The 19,620-nt window shown below is 34.4% G+C and overlaps 1 protein-coding gene across 1 annotated transcript in view; it reads left to right on the plus strand.

Moving 5' to 3' along the window:
* Positions 1–19,620, plus strand: part of TINAG (tubulointerstitial nephritis antigen) — an 84,303-nt gene that overhangs the window by 45,639 nt on the left and 19,044 nt on the right. Inside the window, exon 9 of the mRNA XM_077162116.1 lies at positions 1,007–1,130. Coding sequence (XP_077018231.1) covers positions 1,007–1,130 — 124 coding nt within the window. The remainder of the gene's footprint in view (positions 1–1,006; positions 1,131–19,620) is intronic.

Raw genomic sequence — 19,620 nt, forward strand, 5'->3', positions numbered from 1 at the left:
CATATAGTAGTTACATGAATTCTTAAAATCCTATAAGAATGTGTTTTATAGTAGATAAAGAAGACTTACTCTCTTTTGAGGATATTTGAACAGCATTGAAAAGAACATTAAAAATGAAATAAAAATAGAGCATTCAAAAGTTATATTTGACTTTGGAATATACATTTTAGTGTTTATCAATACTAGTGACCTTATTTGCTACTTTATTTGTAACACATTTCATACTAAGATGGACAAGCATTGTACATGGTGATTAAGTTATTATTATTTGGTCCCAGTTCTAAGTGTTTTTAATTCATGTTCTAGAAGAGACGTTTAAAGCTTTCTCTCTGTATTGTAAAAGATTTTCAACAAAGCAGCACACTATACACAAAAGAAATAATCTAGATGCGGGAATGAAGAAGAGCTTTACAAAGTATAAACTCTACTTTTTAAAGAATACAATGATGGCTCTGCTCTCCAGAGCTGAGAGGATGAAATCTTGCTAGAGTGTTCTTTTGCCAAAGGTTTGCTTTGTATTCATACTCACCAAGGAAAGGTTTGTATTCACCTCTAATGATTAAGAACAATTACCTTAGTCCCAGTTTGCTAGGCTAACCCTTCCCTGCTAGTTTAATTGATATTTTAAGAGGCTTGTGATGAAGCATAAGATTAATGCGGATACTGTAATCAAGGTCAAGTAATGGGCCTTCCCTGCAAGGGGCTCAATTCCTGGTAATACTGGATCTGTTGATTAAGAATAGACTTTTAAAAGTATAATATGTACATAAGTAATAGGCTAAAGAGCTAAAAGTCATTTTCCCAAGAGCAATATTGCAACCAAATAAATGAAGAATAAAAATTAGACTAATTACAAAATTTTATCTTAGGTTTAACTTCTGACAATTTTCCCAGGGATTTTTCTGTGAGAATTTGAATTCTTCAAAAAATTTCCATTTTTGAAAGAAAACTATTTCAAAGTTTTCAAAGAAAATCTCTGTCATTTATTCTGTTGGTTTTATTTTAGCCATAATGCAAGTCCATGAGGATTTCTTCCATTATAAGACAGGAATATATAGACATATTACCAGCACAAATGAAGAATCAGACAAATATCCAAAGATTCGGACGCATGCAGTCAAGCTCACTGGGTAAGCCAATTTATTAAAAATCTTTCAATGCTTTTGGAAAACAAAATGAAAAACAAGCACATGCATTGTATTTAGATACTGGCAATGCCCTTTGTATGGGTAATTCTGAAACAAAAATTATCTAACCTTGCCATTATTTAGTCATTAAAGTGCAAGTGCAAGGCAAATCAGTATTCTAGGGTAGTTACCATTTTTCCATCTATTACTTGTAAAAATATGGCCTAAAAATCTGTTCTAAGGAAAGGGAAAATGTATTAATGTAATAAATTCTATATATGGCCAAATGAAAAGAATGATCTGAATTCAAAGTCTGTTGTGATTCGGGGAGAAGATTTTGAATGGAATTAATCTGACAGAGATGAAGCAGGAAGAGAGGGTACAGTCACCTTTAATTCAATGTGAGGTTTATTCTATATTCATGTGAGAATTGGGAAGATTCAATTCATCAAATTTGTGAGTGAAACACCTTCAGCTATGTAAGGACAAGACAGATTCAAAATTCCTTTGTAGCTGCATTTCAAGAGTAAGCAACAAATAGGTGCTACGTAGAAAGACCGTGTGGCCATTTGAGACCACTTCCCCCAATGCTTTCTCCAGCTTGGTCTGCAATACCTAGTCTGCAAATTCCCTTTCATAAAGTCTGGATCTAATTCAAACAAAATACTACCGAAAGGTGTTTTTCCTTCCCCCATCCAAGCCCTTGCTTTCCTCATCTTTCCTATTGTGGTAAATAACTTTATTCCTATTGAGCATATCCTTTCTGTCGTCTTAATGTTGAGGCTGCACAAATGTCAACTTCATCACAACCATTTCTCCTTTCTGATCTTTCTGATTTTTGAAAACTCTGAGTTGATATTAAGGTGTAGACAAGTCATCCTCTATGATGTCTGTTTAAACATCATCCCTCCTTTATTATAAATACTCTACTTTTTCAATTACAAAATTACCATACTTCAAGGGATTTAAGATACCACTTAGAGTCTCAGAATTAAAAAGATGGTATTTCATGTTAATGTAGAATATTGAAAATCACAGATAAGAAAAAATACAAAAATATATATTATGGAATTTCATCATCCACAGAAAACATCTCTTGAAATCTGAGTATTTTTATTTGTCTATCAGATTTATCGCTATAGATAAAGTTGGATAGATAATGAGATATATTGTGTAAGAAAATGAGATACTATAAAAAGTATAAAAATATAAAAAATGTTGAGACAAGGAAATTTTGCTTATATTTTTATTAGTAGTATATAAGAATGCCAGTTTCCCAGCTTTCAAACATGGGGTGTTTTTATTTTCCATTTAATAGGTTTATTCTGTATTGCTGTATTGATTTACTCACACAGTATTACTGTTTTCTAGAGACCTATGGGTGCTTCCTACTACCCTAACATTAAATCTACTATTTAAGGTTATTTGGGCCAAGATGCTTGCCTTAATTTAAAAAAGAAAATAGTTTTTAATAAAATGGGTCTATTTTCACTACAAAAATTCAAATAATATAGAGAAAAAAAATAAGAAAGCTTAAAAAAATCACCCTAAATGCCATTTGCCCCTCAAATCATCAACATTTGGTGAAAAGCATATAGATGTCTCTCTGTAGAGAGAAATAGACCTAGAGATATATTAAAACACTGATGAAAAGTTAGACAAAAATAGAAAGATAATATAGAATTATGGTACTTTGAAAATTAATATTCAGCTTAATTTTACTCAAATTTAATGAAATGATGTGAAACAAAATATAATGGGTTCTTCAACATAAGAGAAACTAGCTCCTAAAAGAACCCTTTACAGTTAAGGAAAATACATCTATATTAGGAGAATAAGTGTTCGGAATAATAATTCATTTTAACTACATATTTCAATTTTAGATTATATTGTAAGTGACATGATTTTACTACCTAAATAAACATATTAATCTTTTTATCTTTGAATTTTAGTATATTCACAGTTTTAAAGTATATATTATACACATGCTGTATATTCTATATTTTCTATATCTTATTTTATAATATTTATAATTCTTTATCATTTCATTGTTTATGATTTCTTCTATTCTGTCCCACATATCTCTGAACATTTATTGTATTTGGTGTTGATTCTCCAAAAGTTTTTATCTCTGAAATGTTTTTTTGTTTGTTTGTTTGTTTTACTTTTTCCTTCCTTTTCCTTCAGTTGTTTTTTAAAGTGTTCATTGAGCTATATTTAGAGAATTTGTATCTATAATTTCCCTGAGTCTATGCTTGAACTCTTCTCTAGTTTCCTTGAATCATTCCTCTTGGACTGTATAATCCTTATGCATTGTGTTCAATGTTTTTTAAATTTTAATCTCAAATCTATGCATTTAATTTTAGACTAACCTCTTATCTTTCCAATTCACTTTCTCAACTGCTCTGACCCCGACAGTCCATCACCTCCATATATACCACTAGTGAATTAATCCTTTCACTCCAACCACCATTGAATGGCACTTCTTCCCCTTGATACCCACACTTCTTTCCTTATCCAGTCAAAATTCCACATTGATACATTATAATCACGCCCTCGAATATACCCAGGATTCTCTGTTCCTTGCTTGATTCATCATATTTGCTTATTAAAATTTCAATTCTGATTAAATCCAAATTAGCCTATTTTGTGCTTGTGACAGTGCATCTGAACATAGCTGGACAAAACTCATAATCATGCTGATTTCACTTTAATTTACAGCCATGCTAAACAATTCTATTCCAGATTCCTAGTGTTTACTCTCCCGCTTTACAGATGATTATTTCAGTTTTCCTTTTCCCTCAAACCCCCAATACCTCCACCCTGTCACTCTCAGCTGATTACTTTGCATCTGCCAGCATGCACTTTCTCATGCTGTCTTCCCACCTCTTACTTAGATGAACCTTCCATCTTCCCACTTAAATTCCTCTTACATTCTAGATGCCCACCTCTATTGCCTGTTCAAGAAATGCAGGGACAATTCCCCTTTTTTCTTCTCTTTAATCAGTTTTATTTTTGCCATCATCCAAGCATGCTGTTACTTTTTAGATCTTAAACATTTGAAATATTTAAAAATCTTTCTCCTGACCTCACTTTCCCCAATCCCATTTTTTTTCTCTTCACAGCAAACTTTTCACATTAGTTTTCCATACTCACTTTATTCAGTTTCTTTTCTCTCCTTTTCTCTTACACCCTTTTGATCAATTTTTCATCCCATCCTCCTCTTCACAGAAATATTTTAAGACTACCGATGACGTCCACACTGCTGAATTCACTGGTTAGATACAAGATCTGCATTTTCCTTGCTGGCTGCTCCTTTTCAGTGTTTTTTTTTATTTTTTTTATTTTTTGCTAGTCTCTTTTTTTCCCCTGTATTCCCACATTTTTTAGTGTCGGAGTGTCCCAGTCTCAGGTTTTGGTCTTTTTCTTCTGTCTATTCTCAGTTATTTACTGGTGAGCTCTTCAGTCTTTGAGTTCATTCTGGCTTTAAATATGTATTAGTCAGGGTTCTTAAGGGAAACATAATTATTAGGATATATGTAATAATATATAATAGGAATTGATTCATATGAAGTGGGGATTGGCAAATCTGAATTCCAAAGGGTAGGCTGCAAGGTGGGAACTCCGATGAAGGTTTTGATGAATTCCCCAGGAGAAGCTGGTTGGCTAAAGAAGAGATAAAAATGCTCCTAACTACTAAAATCATTAATTCTCCTTTCAAGGTCTTCAATTGATTGGATGAATTTTCTCTCATTGCTGTAGGCAATCTCCTTTGCAGATGTAATCAACCTAGATGAAGATGATTTAAATCCACAAAATACTCTCATAGTAACAACAGGCCAGTGCTTGCTTGAACAAACTACTAGACACCATAATACAGCCAAGTTGGCAGATGAATGTAACCATCACGAATACTATCTAAAAGTTGCTGCTTACTAAATATATATCTCTAATCCAGACCTCTGTCTTCTGAACTTCAGATATATATATATATATATATATTTCATAGTCTAATTGACATTAGCCTAGATACTTGATACCTCAAGTTTGGCATTTCTCCCTCAAATTCAGCATTTCTGAAAGTGACCTCTGACATCCGCCTTATCCTAGCTTATACTTGCTGAGCAGCATTTCAGTCCTTTCCATCTCTATTCATGGCAACTCTGTCCTTCCGTTTGCTCTGACTGGAAACCTTGGGGGTCATCCTTCATTCTTCTTTTCGCAGCTCACTTCCTATTTGTTAGAAACTCTGTTGGTCCTTCCAACATCTGTCCAGATTCCAACCACTTCTCACTATCTGGAGTATTGTCATGCTTGCCTGAGCCACTATTACCCATTATTTTTACCTGGATTGCTGAAGTAGCTTCTAACAGGTCTTTTTGTTTTTATCTTTGCCCGCGTCCCACAGTCTATTTCAGCAGAGAAACTGAGGTGTTCCTTTTGGAACATTGGTCAGAAGCATTGCTCCTTTGCTCAGAACTCTACAATGTTCTTCCATTTCCCTCAGAGTAATAGCCCAGGTCTTACAGTCACCTGCAAGAGCCTGCATGATCCTCTAACTTCCATGACTGCCTCACCTCATCAACTTTCTGACCACAACTTCTATTCTTCTGTTTCTTGTTCTCTCTGCTCAATTGGTCCTTTGATGTTTCAACAACACACATCTTAGGGCCTTTCCCTCTTTACCAAATAATTGATTTCTTTGTTTCTGTGCCTCTGTCTAGTCTTTGCTCAGATCTCACCTTTTCAGTGTCATCTCTCTGGCTGCCCTATTTAATATCGCTGTCTGTCTTCTGCCTCAGCACTTTAGATTCCCTTACCCACTCTATTTTTATTCTTTTAGTCCATAACAATGACCACTCTATAACAGAGTAAATAATTTTCTTAGTTGTTTTTGTGTGGATGGTGCTTGTCTTTCTCCCACACCAGAATTAAGCTCCTTGAGCAGATGTCTTTGCATTACTCACTGATGTAGCCAAAACTACCTAACACGATGCCAATCAATTAATACAGTTAATGCTTTTCTAGTCACTGAATGAAAGCTTTTTAAGCTTAAGGTCTGGGCTGGTTCTCTTTGGTTTTACTTATTTTTAAACAGGCATCTATTTGTTGAAAAAATCGAGTGGAGAGAAGTTCAAGGAGAAAGCTAGATGATACAACTATGATTTAAGTTTATAATTCTTGTATTTATTCCCAACCAAATCTATACTTCTTGGAGCATGTGTTTGTGTGGGCATGTCTGTCTTTATTTTAAGCTCAGAGAGGTTGGTGGGACTCCATGAATCCCTTGCTGTTCTCTTGGCTACCATGTACTACCCTTTGACTTCCTTTTTCTATTCTCTCCTCCATCTGTCAACAATCTGCCCTAGCAGTTTGGCTGGGATTTCAGTAATACAAATAGCTTCCAGCATGGTTTCTTCTTCAGCTGACCTCCCAAGGGTGGTGTGGGCTGGGGTTGACATATTCCAAGATTTTCCTGGCCTGATCAGGACCCTAATTATAAAAATCTTGAAGAGTATGTTTGAATTGTCCTATATACTTTATGGAGGAAGTCTTTCCTATTCGTATCAGGAAGCATGGGGAAAGCATGTTGTGCATGAGTTGGGGGAAGGGAGGGTCGGCTCTCAGCATACACTCTTATTTATTCATTTATTGTTTATTTATTTTCATGGGCAGGCACCAGGAATCAAACCCGGGTCTCCGGCATGGCAGGCGAGAAATCTGCCTGCTAAGCCAAGGTGGCCCGCCCCTGCTCTTATTTAGCACAGACAAAATGAGTTTCGCATCTACTCCTCAAAGTTGTGATTTGAGATTATGGCTGTTTGCTTGGTTCACTAAAGATAGAAAGAGGGGATTGAGTTTTTAATTTTGTTTTGTTTTCTTAATATTTTAGTGATTTTCAGGGTGGTAAATGGAATAAAATGTCTTTGTACTGTCACTTTAACTGGAAATGCAGTTCTATTTTAGTTTATGTGTTTAAAAGTCCCATTCCTTTTAAATCCCTCTTTCTTACATATATTTCATTATCAATTTTTGTCTCCTTTGGTGACACTTGTTATCTGGAAAAATTTTCCCACCAACTCTAGGTGATTGCTATAATTTTCCACCATTCAGAGAACTAAATATATCAACATTGTCATGAAGCTTCCTTCATTTGTTAGAATTGATTATTCATCATTTTTACAACATATTTAGCCATCATGGTCATGACATAACTATGCTTTCTTGTAGATGCTCTGCCATTGTTTACATATTCTCCATGTATGTTCCTTGCAATAGTATCTTCACTTTTTTAAATTCCTAGAAATGGGGATTGTTATCAGTATACCTCACATATGTGACATTTAATTTTATTAGTAGCCAAATTACATCTGGAGAATATGTTTATTTTTCAGAAACATTTTAGGTCAATTGGCATTGTTAGGTGCCCTGGAGCAGAAGATTTTAATCCATTTCTCCATTAGTAATACCTCTCTTAGTAATTACTACATTCAGGAAATTAATGCATCAGTGAATTAGAGAGTAATCAAATAGCCCAAGTAGGTTAATGTTCCTTATCAGAGAGCTTAATAAACTCCTACAGAGTGCCTTACAAATTTATCTCAACAAATTCTATTTGCTGCCCTCTCTCTAGAAGATAGATCTATTAGATTCAACTTACTTAAACAAATGAATTTAGCATCTATGAAGTGCCCAACACTGGGGGGATACAGGGAGGATTAATATACAATTCTTACTCTTCAGAAATTTAGGCAGAAACATTCACAACTACTTGTAACGTAAGGTGATAAAGTCAGTCTCTCTCTCTCTCTCTCTTTAAGCTTCTGTCCATCCATTTTATGAATACTATAGTTATAAAAACATTTCATTGAATAAAAAAATGCCACATTTTGTCAGATGCAGCACTATTTTATATTCCGTTATGAAGAAGGAAATATTGATTAATCTAAAAACACTCACACAATCCAAAAGTTCTTGGTTAAAACCACACAGACATGGGACAGTGTGACAGTAGCTCAGTGGCAGAATTCTCTCCTGCCATGCTGAAGACCCAGGCTCAATTCCTGGTGCCTGCCCATGCAAACAAACAAACAAAGAACCGTACAACCGTCATATGCACCCAAAGAAGGCAAGGTCATGTAGGCCATGACACAAAGTTTGGTCAAGGGTATTAAAGATTTGATTAAGGATCTTAAGAGCAAGTCACTGAAATATTTGCAATAGCAAGACAGCATGAGCTTATTTGTATGTCTTAAAGATTGCTCTGTCTGTAAAGATTGTTATATAAAGAGGCTGATAACAATAGTGCAAGTCAAATCTTACTCTGAATTCAGGAAGATGGTGGAAGATCTGGGGAAATATAGGTGGATCAAGAGATATTTAAAGAAAAAATCTGGTAGATATGATGTGGTTTGGAATAGAATGTGATGAGGTAAGAGTCAAGGCTTGCCCCCTCTTCAGTCATGGCTTAATGAGCTGGATGGGTGTGCTGCCATACGATAATATGGGAAAGAAGTTCACTGTTGGACCTAATGACTTGAGGTGTCTTTGAGATTTAAAAGTACAGATAACGGAGCAGGCAGGTAGATAGGCTGATTTCAAGATCAGAAAAGAGAAAAGGGTTGACGATGAGCAGGACTGAACAGGATAGGAAGAATATGGGGAATAAGTTCGCTGTTGGACTGGATGATTTTGAGCTGTCTTTGAGATGAATAGTTGAGTTCTTTCAAGACTGATTGTTTTCCAGATGGGTGCAGTGAGTCAGAAAAACCAGAAGTTTAGAATATGAGCATGGATTTACACGTTACTAAAATGACAGAAAGCTAATAGAACTGATGAAAGAAGAGTTTGATGAATTTGAAGAAAATAGGAAATTCATTGTACCATAGCCATAGTAATTCTAATCTCAGCAATTTTATGATTCTGTCATTTCATTTCCTTGTTAAATATTTTTATCATTATTCATGAGAAAATTAAAAAGTAATAATAAGGACTACTTTACAGGTTAAGAATATAGTGCTATAGGTTAATAATCATAATTGTCTATATTGAATGCTTGATTATATTATGATACTGATTGTCTAATTGGTAGTCATAAAATCCATAACATATATATATATATATATATTATAGTGACTTAAATATGTATAAAAGTGTATATATTTTCCCCTTAATAGAATATAAAAATAGTTCTTCAGAGCTAAATTTCTAGTGTATTTTTTTCCCATGATTTTCACACTGATTATAAATAGCAAAAATTGCAGGAGCATAAATTAGTTATTAAGTGCCACTGCAGATCATTTGGCATTGCTTTTACTGGGGCTACTACTTGATTTTCCCCATTTAACTACCCCCCCCCCCCACTCCTTTCTGAATAACAAGTGAACATAAGCCTGATTTGTTAGCTAGGTTATGCTTAACCCCTGACAAATTGATAAATTCTGAGCAGATTTTTTTCTTTTTACATGGGCAGGCACCGGGAATCGAACCCAGGTCCTCTGGCATCGCAGGCAAGCATTCCTGCCTGCTGAGCCACCGTGGCCCACCCTGAGCTGATGTTTTAATTAAAGGTTTTATGCATGGGGAAATCTAAGATAGTTGAATGAACATTTCTACTACACTTTCTTAGCAAATGAAAAGAAATGTGTGATAATTAGTATAGACAATGCAAAACATTTAAATCAGTTTTAGGATGTCTTTTAACTGCTAAATGCTTGGTTCTTTCTTGCACTTTCCTTTTTTAGGGGGTGCACTAGTTTGAATAACAATAGATACTGCAACAAAAGTAAACTCAGTATTCAATGGTTCATAAGTATTGCAACCACCATTGCTATTGGTAATGGACTTCAGAATTAATTTTGCCTAGGGATGGAATTTAGAATTATATCTTTTAATTTGATATCTCTCAAAATTTGGATGGATTTAATCGATAATGTTAGCTTCAGTGATACTTCTGAAGTCCTTTGAATGCTACCACTTTCCTAAGCACTTAAAAGTGGATGAAAATACTTTTTGGCACAGAGTTTAGAGAACATTAGATAATATAAAATATCTTTCGTGTTGGAAGTGTAATTTTATTTCTTTACTTATAGAGGACTCTAGTTTAAAGATTATTTTATATTATTTCATGCTTCAGATTTTTATATCCGATTATGATAATCTCATGGATAAATTATGTAATCTTCAGTAATTTTCAAACTTCTTGAGTTATTTGTAAGGTATCTTTTCCTTCAAAGAACTAGATGAAATTGTCTAACAATAAAGTTATTTGGGAACAATGATCATTTTAACTCTTCATTAGTTTGTCTTACCTTCATTTACTTATTCTGGTTTTCTACTCTTTGGATAATTTTGTTTATTTCCAGAAAATTTATTCATCAAAGTTGGGGAATTGCTTGTAATAATAGTGATAATGATGGTGATGCTGATGATTATGATGATAAAAAATGTAGTAGTGATTGTGGCTAACTCCTCTGTATAATGCCTAATTTGCTTGACGCTGTTATAAATGCTTTACATACATGAACTCAATGCCATAACCCTGCCTACAGTTAAAAATAGTCTTAGAAAGAAAATATATAGCTAAAAACATTTAAATAACAAGACTCTGATGTTTCATATCAAAATTGCTAGATTATATTTATGTCTACATTGATGTTCATATTTTTATTTACATAATATACATAAAGAGATTATGTGTGCATACTATTGCTTTTAACTTGTTTGTGGGAGTGCATGCAGAAGGGTATGAAATAATCATACTATATATGAAATTGCTCATTTTATATAGATAGATGCCAGTATCTTTGTGTTTCTGTCCTGACTTTGATAACAGTAAAATATTTAGAATATTTGCTGTCATTCTGATAGCAAGTATATTGTTTTCTGTCATATAAAAATAGCTTTTTATTTTCCCAAAAGCTTTTTTGAGAAAATATCAAAAAGGGAAACCATCTATGTGACTTACTAGAAACTACAAAACTCAAAGTAAATAGTAAGATTAAAATAAAAATATGCATAAGTTGAATGAATCAAGTATGAAGAAAAAATAAGGTAGAAATTATGTTTCAGAAACTGTGAAATTAAAAGAAGTAAATCTTTTAAAAATTAACAGAACAACACACCCATTTCTACCATTAAATTTATATAAAATAAAACATTTCAAGAAAACTGTCATAAAATATCAGCTGAGGGTGATTTAACATAACTCATAGAACCTCTAAAACCTTGTTTCAAGGTGCTGTGAATATTGTGTGCAGTATTATTTTAGTTTCCTGAAGGATCAATTCAGATTCACAATAACCCTAAGTCAAGTATAAATTTTGCTATTGAAAATTTAGCTTCCTTACCTAATATAGTTTCCTTTTTATCTGTCTATAACATTTACATTTTATTTATTCTGCTACCCATGTGTTTCAGTCTGGTCTCTCTACTCATGTCATTGTTGCATAAAAGCCAAACTTTCTTTCAGCCCATGGAGGATACAAAGTCAAATTAAGAGCATTTTTCAGGTCCCTATATTAAATAATTTTCCAAGGTGTTAACTTTCTTGAAAGCACAGCATAATTTATATTTCCCTTGAATATACATATTCATTTGTTTACTCTGAAGTGATATTTTGTTTTTACCTCCTCTATGAATTGCTCTAGATCTTGTGGTTGCTAATCGTAGTGTATTCTTGCTCTCGTCACTATCTCATTGTTTTCTAGGACAATTCCTAACCTACATTCTGAATTGAAGTTTGGATTGAGATATATATATATGTGTGTGTGTGTGTGTGTGTGTGTGTGTGCATATATGTGTATATATATATGTGTGTGTGTATATATATATATATATATATATATATATATATATATATATATAAACCCCAACCTCACTGCTATGCTTATTAGAAACTTCTCTATTAGAGCGCTACTGTACTGAAATAGAATTTGATACTCAGTGACAATTATCATTCACCACTACAAAGAATCTTCCTGCTCCACTGTCACACTTTATTATGGGGATTATTTCTCCCAAAATGTGGTGCTTCACCAACTGTATTGTCTTAGTCACTATCCTGCTGTTTTCTGGAAGCTACTGGGATGAGTTTAGGAGAAACAGGTGATGGATAATGTTGAGAGACAGAGAGTCATGCTACGCGGTAAGCATAGGATGGAGCTTATAGGGAATTGTTAGTCATGGTTAGGGTTTTAAACCTCATCACAAGCTATTATCTTCAATGGGATTTTAACAGAGAAATTATATAATTTACATATTTTTAAAAGGTCACTCTATTGATGCTTAGAGAATGAGATTACATAGTTGAAGGTGGAAGGAACAGACACAGGGAGATCAATTAGGAAATAATGTCAGAAGTCCTGATCAAGAAATAACAATGGCTTCGACTAGGATGGTAGTTATGAAGATGAATATGAGGTATACTTTTTGGTAAAATTGACAGGACTTGACAATTGATTGGATGGGGTGGCGAATGGAAAGGAAGATGTTGAGGTTGACTTCCAAGTATGATCTGTGAGGAATAAGATGCACAGATGTGCCATTTGCTAATATGGATACCACTGGAAGAGGAATAGATAGAGGTAGAAAGAAGTTCAGTATTTGTATTGAGTTTCAGGTTTCTGGAGACATCCAAATGAAAATATCAAGTAAACAATTATACATGTTTCTGGAGTGAAACAATGGATGATTAACAGTCTAAAGAGAAAACATTAAACATGATCAAGTTTTAGACAGTAGATAAAAATGTAAAAAGGATGACATCCTCTTGTGAAAGGAATGTAGACATATCAGAGGAAGGTTTAGGACCAAAACCTGAGGTGCTACAAAATCAAGTAGAGAAGAGTGACTGTGAAAGGAATCTGAGAGTGGCCAGGGAAGGAAGAAGAAAACCAGGAGTGTATGATGTCATCCAGACTTGAGAGCAAAATGCTAGAGGAAAACGAGAATGCTTAGCAGTATGGAATGCTGCTGAGGGGTCAAGTTAAACAGGTGCTAAATTGTGACCTTTGAGTTTGGAAATAAAAGACTGCAGAAAAAGAAAGAATAAATGACTTAGTTCTTCTTGCTAAAACTTTGAAATTGTGTCTTGTTTGAGTAATTGCATACATAGATTACATTAGAATATTTTTTTTGTCTCCAACCTAAGTCCTGTCAAATTTGATTTCTTCTATGTAAGTTTACTTGACATTCATATATTTCCCTGTTGTGTGTGTATTAAGCTTGTTGGAAAGAAAAAATATCCTTATTAATCAAGATTATAGAAGACTAAGAGAATCTTTTGACTGTTATATTGAATGACTTCCAGAAAAAAACCTGAAATTTATTGGTAAGTGAAAAGACAAAAATTAGCTCATGTAAATACTTCGAAAATTTATTCTGAACTCAAACTTTCAACCAACTTTGTATGTAATTATCATGTACTAGGCACTCTGTAGATGTTGTAGATACTGAGATAAATAATACAGAGAGCTTCACAAATTACATAAACTGTGATCCTTTGAATTGACGCAGCTATGAAAAGCAATCAGTGGATCACACTCTGAATGGGAAGCCATCAAGAGTCCCTTGGGACTCTAGGGATCCTTTGAGCTGAACTAACTGATAGAAGCGTGGAGGTGGAAAGGGCACAGGGGACAGTGGAACTTGATAAATAGGGTTTATTTTCCTTTTATTTTCAGTGCTGATTGAATCATGTTGCCTTCTCTGTCACTACTATATCAAATTGACAGGACAATTTGTGCTCCATTTGTTTTCTCTTGTTTGACATTGGTTGTTCATTGATTTGTCAGCTCAAACACTGACCAGGTCCATTCTGTTCTGTAACTTCCATTCCTAGGAACAGGCCTTTTACAAAACAAAGAACAATAGCCATAAAAATTTATTTTTATTCAGGTGAAATTATATTTAAACAAAAAATTTTAAATGTAATTTAGAATTCTCATTAGGCTAATGAGTACTTATCAATGCTGAGTATGAATTTTGTTTCACAAAGAATTCTTACAAAGCTCTGTTGACATTCATAAAAACATGGTTTGCAAACACCTATATAAAAATCTCTAAAATCTGTTGGACTTCTGGGCAGGACGGTGCAGGACACACCTTGACTATGGAGACAAAGAGGTGTAGTGTAAGGACCATGTGCTGTGAAATAGAGCTAAGGGTTTGCCCTTCTCCTGGGTAACCCCTTGCATGGTCATTAATCTCTCAGTGTCTCACTTTTTGCATCTGTTATGTTAGAATAATAATAGTTTCCTCACCGTCTTGTTTAGAGGATTAAATGAAACAGTGAGTCTGCCTTCTAGTATGCTTTCATTACACTTTATGCCTTCTTTAGTTTTTAAAATTTGTACTTTAACTTTTTCTCTCTTACTCTGAACCTGTCTTCAGAATTATCTTTAAAAAATATAATTCGGAATTGATTCTAAATTTGACGTTAAGTACTTGCTTATGCTATTATATACATTTACATTTATTATTTGAAATTATTATTTATTTATTTTTCAGCTTTTTAAAATTTATTAATTAAAAAAATAAAGAAACAAAATAAAACAACATACATAATCAGTAACTCACAATATCATCACTTAGTTGCTTATTCATCATTTCTTAGAACATTTGCATCGATTTAGAAAAAGAAATAAAAAGATAACAAAAGAAATAAAACGATAACAGAGAACAAAAAGTTATACATACCATACCCCTTACCCCTCGCTGTCATTGATCACTAGCATTTAAACTAAATTTATTTTAGCATTTGTTCCCCTTATTATTTATTTTTATTCCATATGTTCTACTCCTTTGTTGACAAGGTAGATAAAAGGAGCATCAGACACAAGGTTTTCACAATCACACAGTCACATTGTGACAGCTGTATCATTATTCAATCATCCTCAAGAAACATGGCTACTGGAACACAGCTCTACATTTTCAGGCAGTTCCCTCCAGCCTCTCCATAACATCTTGAATAACAAGATGATATCTACTTGATGCATTAGAGTAACCTCCAGGATAACCTCTCAACTCTGTTTGGAATCTCTCAGCCATTGACACTTTGTCTCATTTCCCTCTTCCCCCTTTTGGTTGAGAAGGTTTTCTCAATCCCTTGATGCTAAGTCTCAGCTCATTCTAGAGTTTTTCACAATCCCTTGATGCTGAGTCTCTGTTCACTCCAAGATCTCTGTCCCACGTTGCCAGGAAGGTCCACACCCCTGGGATTCATGTCCCACATAGAGAGGGGTAGGGTGGTGAGACTGCTCGTTGTGTTGACTGGAAAGAGAGGCCACATCTGAGCAACAAAAGAGGCTCTCTTGGGGGTGACTCTTAGGCCTAAATTTTAAGAAGACTTGACCTATCCTTTGTGGGGTTACGTTTCATATGAACAAACCCCAAGACTGGGGGCTCTGCCTATAGCTTTGGTTGTCCACACTGCTTGTGAGAATATCAAGAATTCAACTTGGGGAATTTGAATTTCTCCCTGTTCTCACCACTCCCCGAAGGGGGCTTTGCAGATACTTTTTCACTCACTGATTGAATCACTCTGGGATTCATCTGGGCATCACTCTGGACAAACCAGCAAAATCTCGTGTCCTACCTGAGATTCCAAGTACTTATGGTGTTCAGTCAAACTATCTACATAAGTTATATTAGGAAATGCACTAGTCAAAATATAAACTTTGTAACAAATAAACATTTTTTGCTTTAGTCTCACACAGAAGGTGACATTTTAAAATATTAATTACCATCTATTTTCAGTACCCTGCAATAATGACATTCCTTTGTTCTTCCTCATGCAAAAACATTTTTAAAATTGTACCTTGTACATTTTGCTATTATTATACACTCTAGGCATTCCTAGATTATTCCATCTCAATCTTTAACATCTATCTTTCTTTCTGATTTCATTTATGTCCTCAGCCCTCCTCCCTCTATCATTCTCACATGAAGCTTCATTCAGTGTTTTAACATAATTATATTACAGTTAGGTAGTATTGTGCTGTCCATTTCTGAGTTTTTTTATCCAGTCCTGTTGCACAGTCTGTATCCCTTCAGCTCCAACTACCCAATGTCTTACCCTATTTCTATCTCCTGATAGTCTCTGTTATGAACAAAATATTCCAAGTTTATTCACTAATGTCAGTTCATATCAATGAGACCATACAGTATTTGTCCTTTAGTTTTTGGCTAGTCTCACTCAGCATAATGTTTTCAAGGTCCATCCGTGTTGTTACATACTTCAAAATTTTATTCTGTCTTAAAGCTGCATAATGTTCCATCGTATGTATATGCTACCGTTTGTTTAGCCACTCGTCTGTTGATGGACATTTTGGCTGTTTCCATCTCCTTGTAATTGTAAATAATGCTGCTATAAACATTGGTGTGCAAATTTCCATTTGTGTCTTTGCCCTTAAGTCCTCTGAGTAGATACCTAGCAATGGTATTGCTGGGTTATATGGCAATTCTATATTCAGCTTTTTGAGGAACCCCCAAACTGCCTTCCACAGTGGTTGCACCATTTGACATTCCCACCAACAGTGAATAAGTGTGCCTCTTTCTCCACATCCTCTCCAGCACTTGTCATTTTCTGGTGGGTGTGAGAGGATATCTAATTGTGGTTTTGATTTGCATTTCTCTAATGGCCAGGGACATTGAGCATCTCTTCATGTGCCTTTTGGCCATTTGTATTTCCTCTTCTGAGAGTTGTCTGTTCAAGTCTTTTTCCCATTTTGTAATTGGATGGGCTGTCTTTTTGTTGTTGAGTTGAACCATCTCTTTATAAATTCTGGATACTAGACCTTTATCTGATATGTCATTTCCAAATATTGTCTCCCATTGTGTAGGCTGTCTTTTTACTTTCTTGATGAAGTTCTTTGGTGCACAAAAGTGTTTAATTTTGAGGAGTTCCCATTTATTTCTTTCTTTCTTCAGTGCTCTTGCTTTAGGTGTAAGGTCTATAAAACTGCCTCCAATTATAAGATTTATAAGATATTTCCCTACATTTTCCTCTAACTGTTTTATGGTCTTAGACCTAATGTTTAGATCTTTGATTCATTTTGAGTTAACTTTTGTATAGGGTGTGAGATATGGGTTCTCTTTCATTCTTTTGCATATGGATATCCAGTTCTCCAGGCACCATTAATTGAGGAGACTGTTCTGTTCCAGGTGAGTTGGCTTGACTGCCTTATCAAAGATCAATTGTCCATAGATGAGAGGGTCTATATCTGAACACTCTGTTCGATTCCATTGGTCAATATATCTATCTTTATGCCAGTACCATGCTGTTTTGACCACTGTGGCTTCATAATATGCCTTAAAGTCAGGCAGCATGAGACCTCCAGCTTCATTTTTTTTTCTCAAGATACTTTTAGCAATTCAGGGCACCCTGCCCTTCCAGATAAATTTGCTTATTGGTTTTTCTATTTCTGAAAAGTAAGTTGTTGGGATTTTGATTGGTATTGTGTTGAATCTGTAAATCAATTTAGGTAGAATTGACATCTTAACTATATTTAGTCTTTCAATCCATGAACACGATATGCCCTTCCATCTACTTAGGTCTTCTGTGATTTCTTTTAACAGTTTCTTGTAATTTTCTTTGTATAGGTCTCTTGTCTCTTTAGTTAAATTTATTCCTAAGTATTTTATTCTTTTAGTTGCAATTGTAAATGGAATTCGTCTCTTGATTTCCCCCTCAGATTGTTCATTACTAGTGTCTAGAAACACTACAGATTTTTGAATGTTGATCTTGTACCCTGCCACTTTGCTGTACTCGTTTATTAGCTCTAGTAGTTTTGCTGTGGATTCTTCAGGGTTTTCGATATATAGTATCATATCATCTGCAAACAGTGATAGTTTTACTTCTTCCTTCCCAATTTTGATGCCTTGTATTTCTTTTTCTTTTCTAATTGCTCTAGCTAGAACTTTCAACACAATGTTGAATAACAGTGGTGATAGTGGACATCCTTGTCTTGTTCCTGATCTTAGGGGGAAAGCTTTCAGTTTTTCCCCATTAAGGATGATATTAGCTGTGGGTTTTTCATATATTTCCTTTATCATTTTAAGGACATTCCCTTGTATTCCTATCCTTTGAAGTGTTTTCAACAGGAAAGGACGTTGAATTTTGTCAAATGCCTTCTCTGCATCAATTGACATGATCATGTGATTTTTCTGCTTTGATTTGTTGATATGGTGTATTACATTAATTGATTTTCTTATGTTGAACCATCCTTGCATACCTGGGATGAATCTTACTTGGTCATGATATATAATTCTTTTAATGAGTTGCTGGATTCGATTTGCTAGAATTTTGTTGAGGATTTTTGCATCTGTATTCATTAGAGATATTGGTCTGTAGTTTTCTTTTTTTGTAATATCTTTGCCTGGTTTTGGTATGAGGGTGATGTTGGCTTCATAGAATTAATTAGGTAGCTTTCCCTCCACTTCAGTATTTTTGAAGAGTTTGAGCAGGGTTGGTACTAATTCTTTCTGGAATGTTTGGTAGAATTCACATGTGAAGCCGTCTGGTCCTGGACTTTTCTTTTTGGGAAGCTTTTTAATGACTGATTCAATTTCTTTACTTGTGATTAGTTTGTTGAGGCCATCTATTTCATCTTGAGTCAAAGTTGGTTGTTCATGCCTTCTAGGAAGTTGTCCATTTCATCTACATTGTTGTATTTATTGGCATAAAGTTGTTCATAGTATCCTGTTATTACCTCCTTTATTTTTGTGAAGTCAGTGGTTATGTCTCCTCTTCCATTTCTGATCTTATTTATTTGCACCCTCTCTCTTCTTCTTTTTGTCAATCTTGCTAAGGGCCCTCAATTTTAATGATTTTCTCATAGAACCAACTTCTGGTCTTGTTGATTTTCTCAATTGTTTTCATGTTCTCAATTTCATTTATTTCTACTCTAATCTTTGTTATTTCTTTCCTTTTCCTTACTTTGGGGTTAGTTTGCTGTTCTTTCTCCAGTTCTCCCAAGTGGACAGTTAATTCCTGTATTTTTGCCCTTTCTTCTTTTTTGATATAGTCATTTAGGGCAATAAATTTCCCTCTTAGCACTGCCTTTGCTGCATCCCATAAGTTTTGATATGTTGTGGTTTCATTTTCATTTGCCTCGAGATATTTACTGATTTCTCTTGTAATTTCTTCCTTGACCCACTGGTTGTTTAAGAGTGTGTTGTTGAGCCTCCACATATTTGTGGATTTTCTGGAGCTCTGCCTGTTATTGATTTCCAACTTCATTCCCTTATGATCTGAGAAAATGTTTTGAATGATTTCAATCTTTTTAAATTTGTTGAGACTTTCTTTGTAACCAAACATATGGTCTATCTTTGAGAATGATCCATGAGCACTTGAGAAAAAGGTGTATCCTGCTGTTGTGGGGTGTAATGTCCTATAAATGTCTGATAAGCCTAGCTCATTTATTGTAATATTCAAATTCTCTGTTTCTTTATTGATCCTCTGTCTAGATGTTCTATCCATTGATGAGAGTAG

Source organism: Tamandua tetradactyla, chromosome 5 (genome assembly GCF_023851605.1).
Source record: "Tamandua tetradactyla isolate mTamTet1 chromosome 5, mTamTet1.pri, whole genome shotgun sequence".
NCBI lineage: Eukaryota > Metazoa > Chordata > Mammalia > Pilosa > Myrmecophagidae > Tamandua > Tamandua tetradactyla.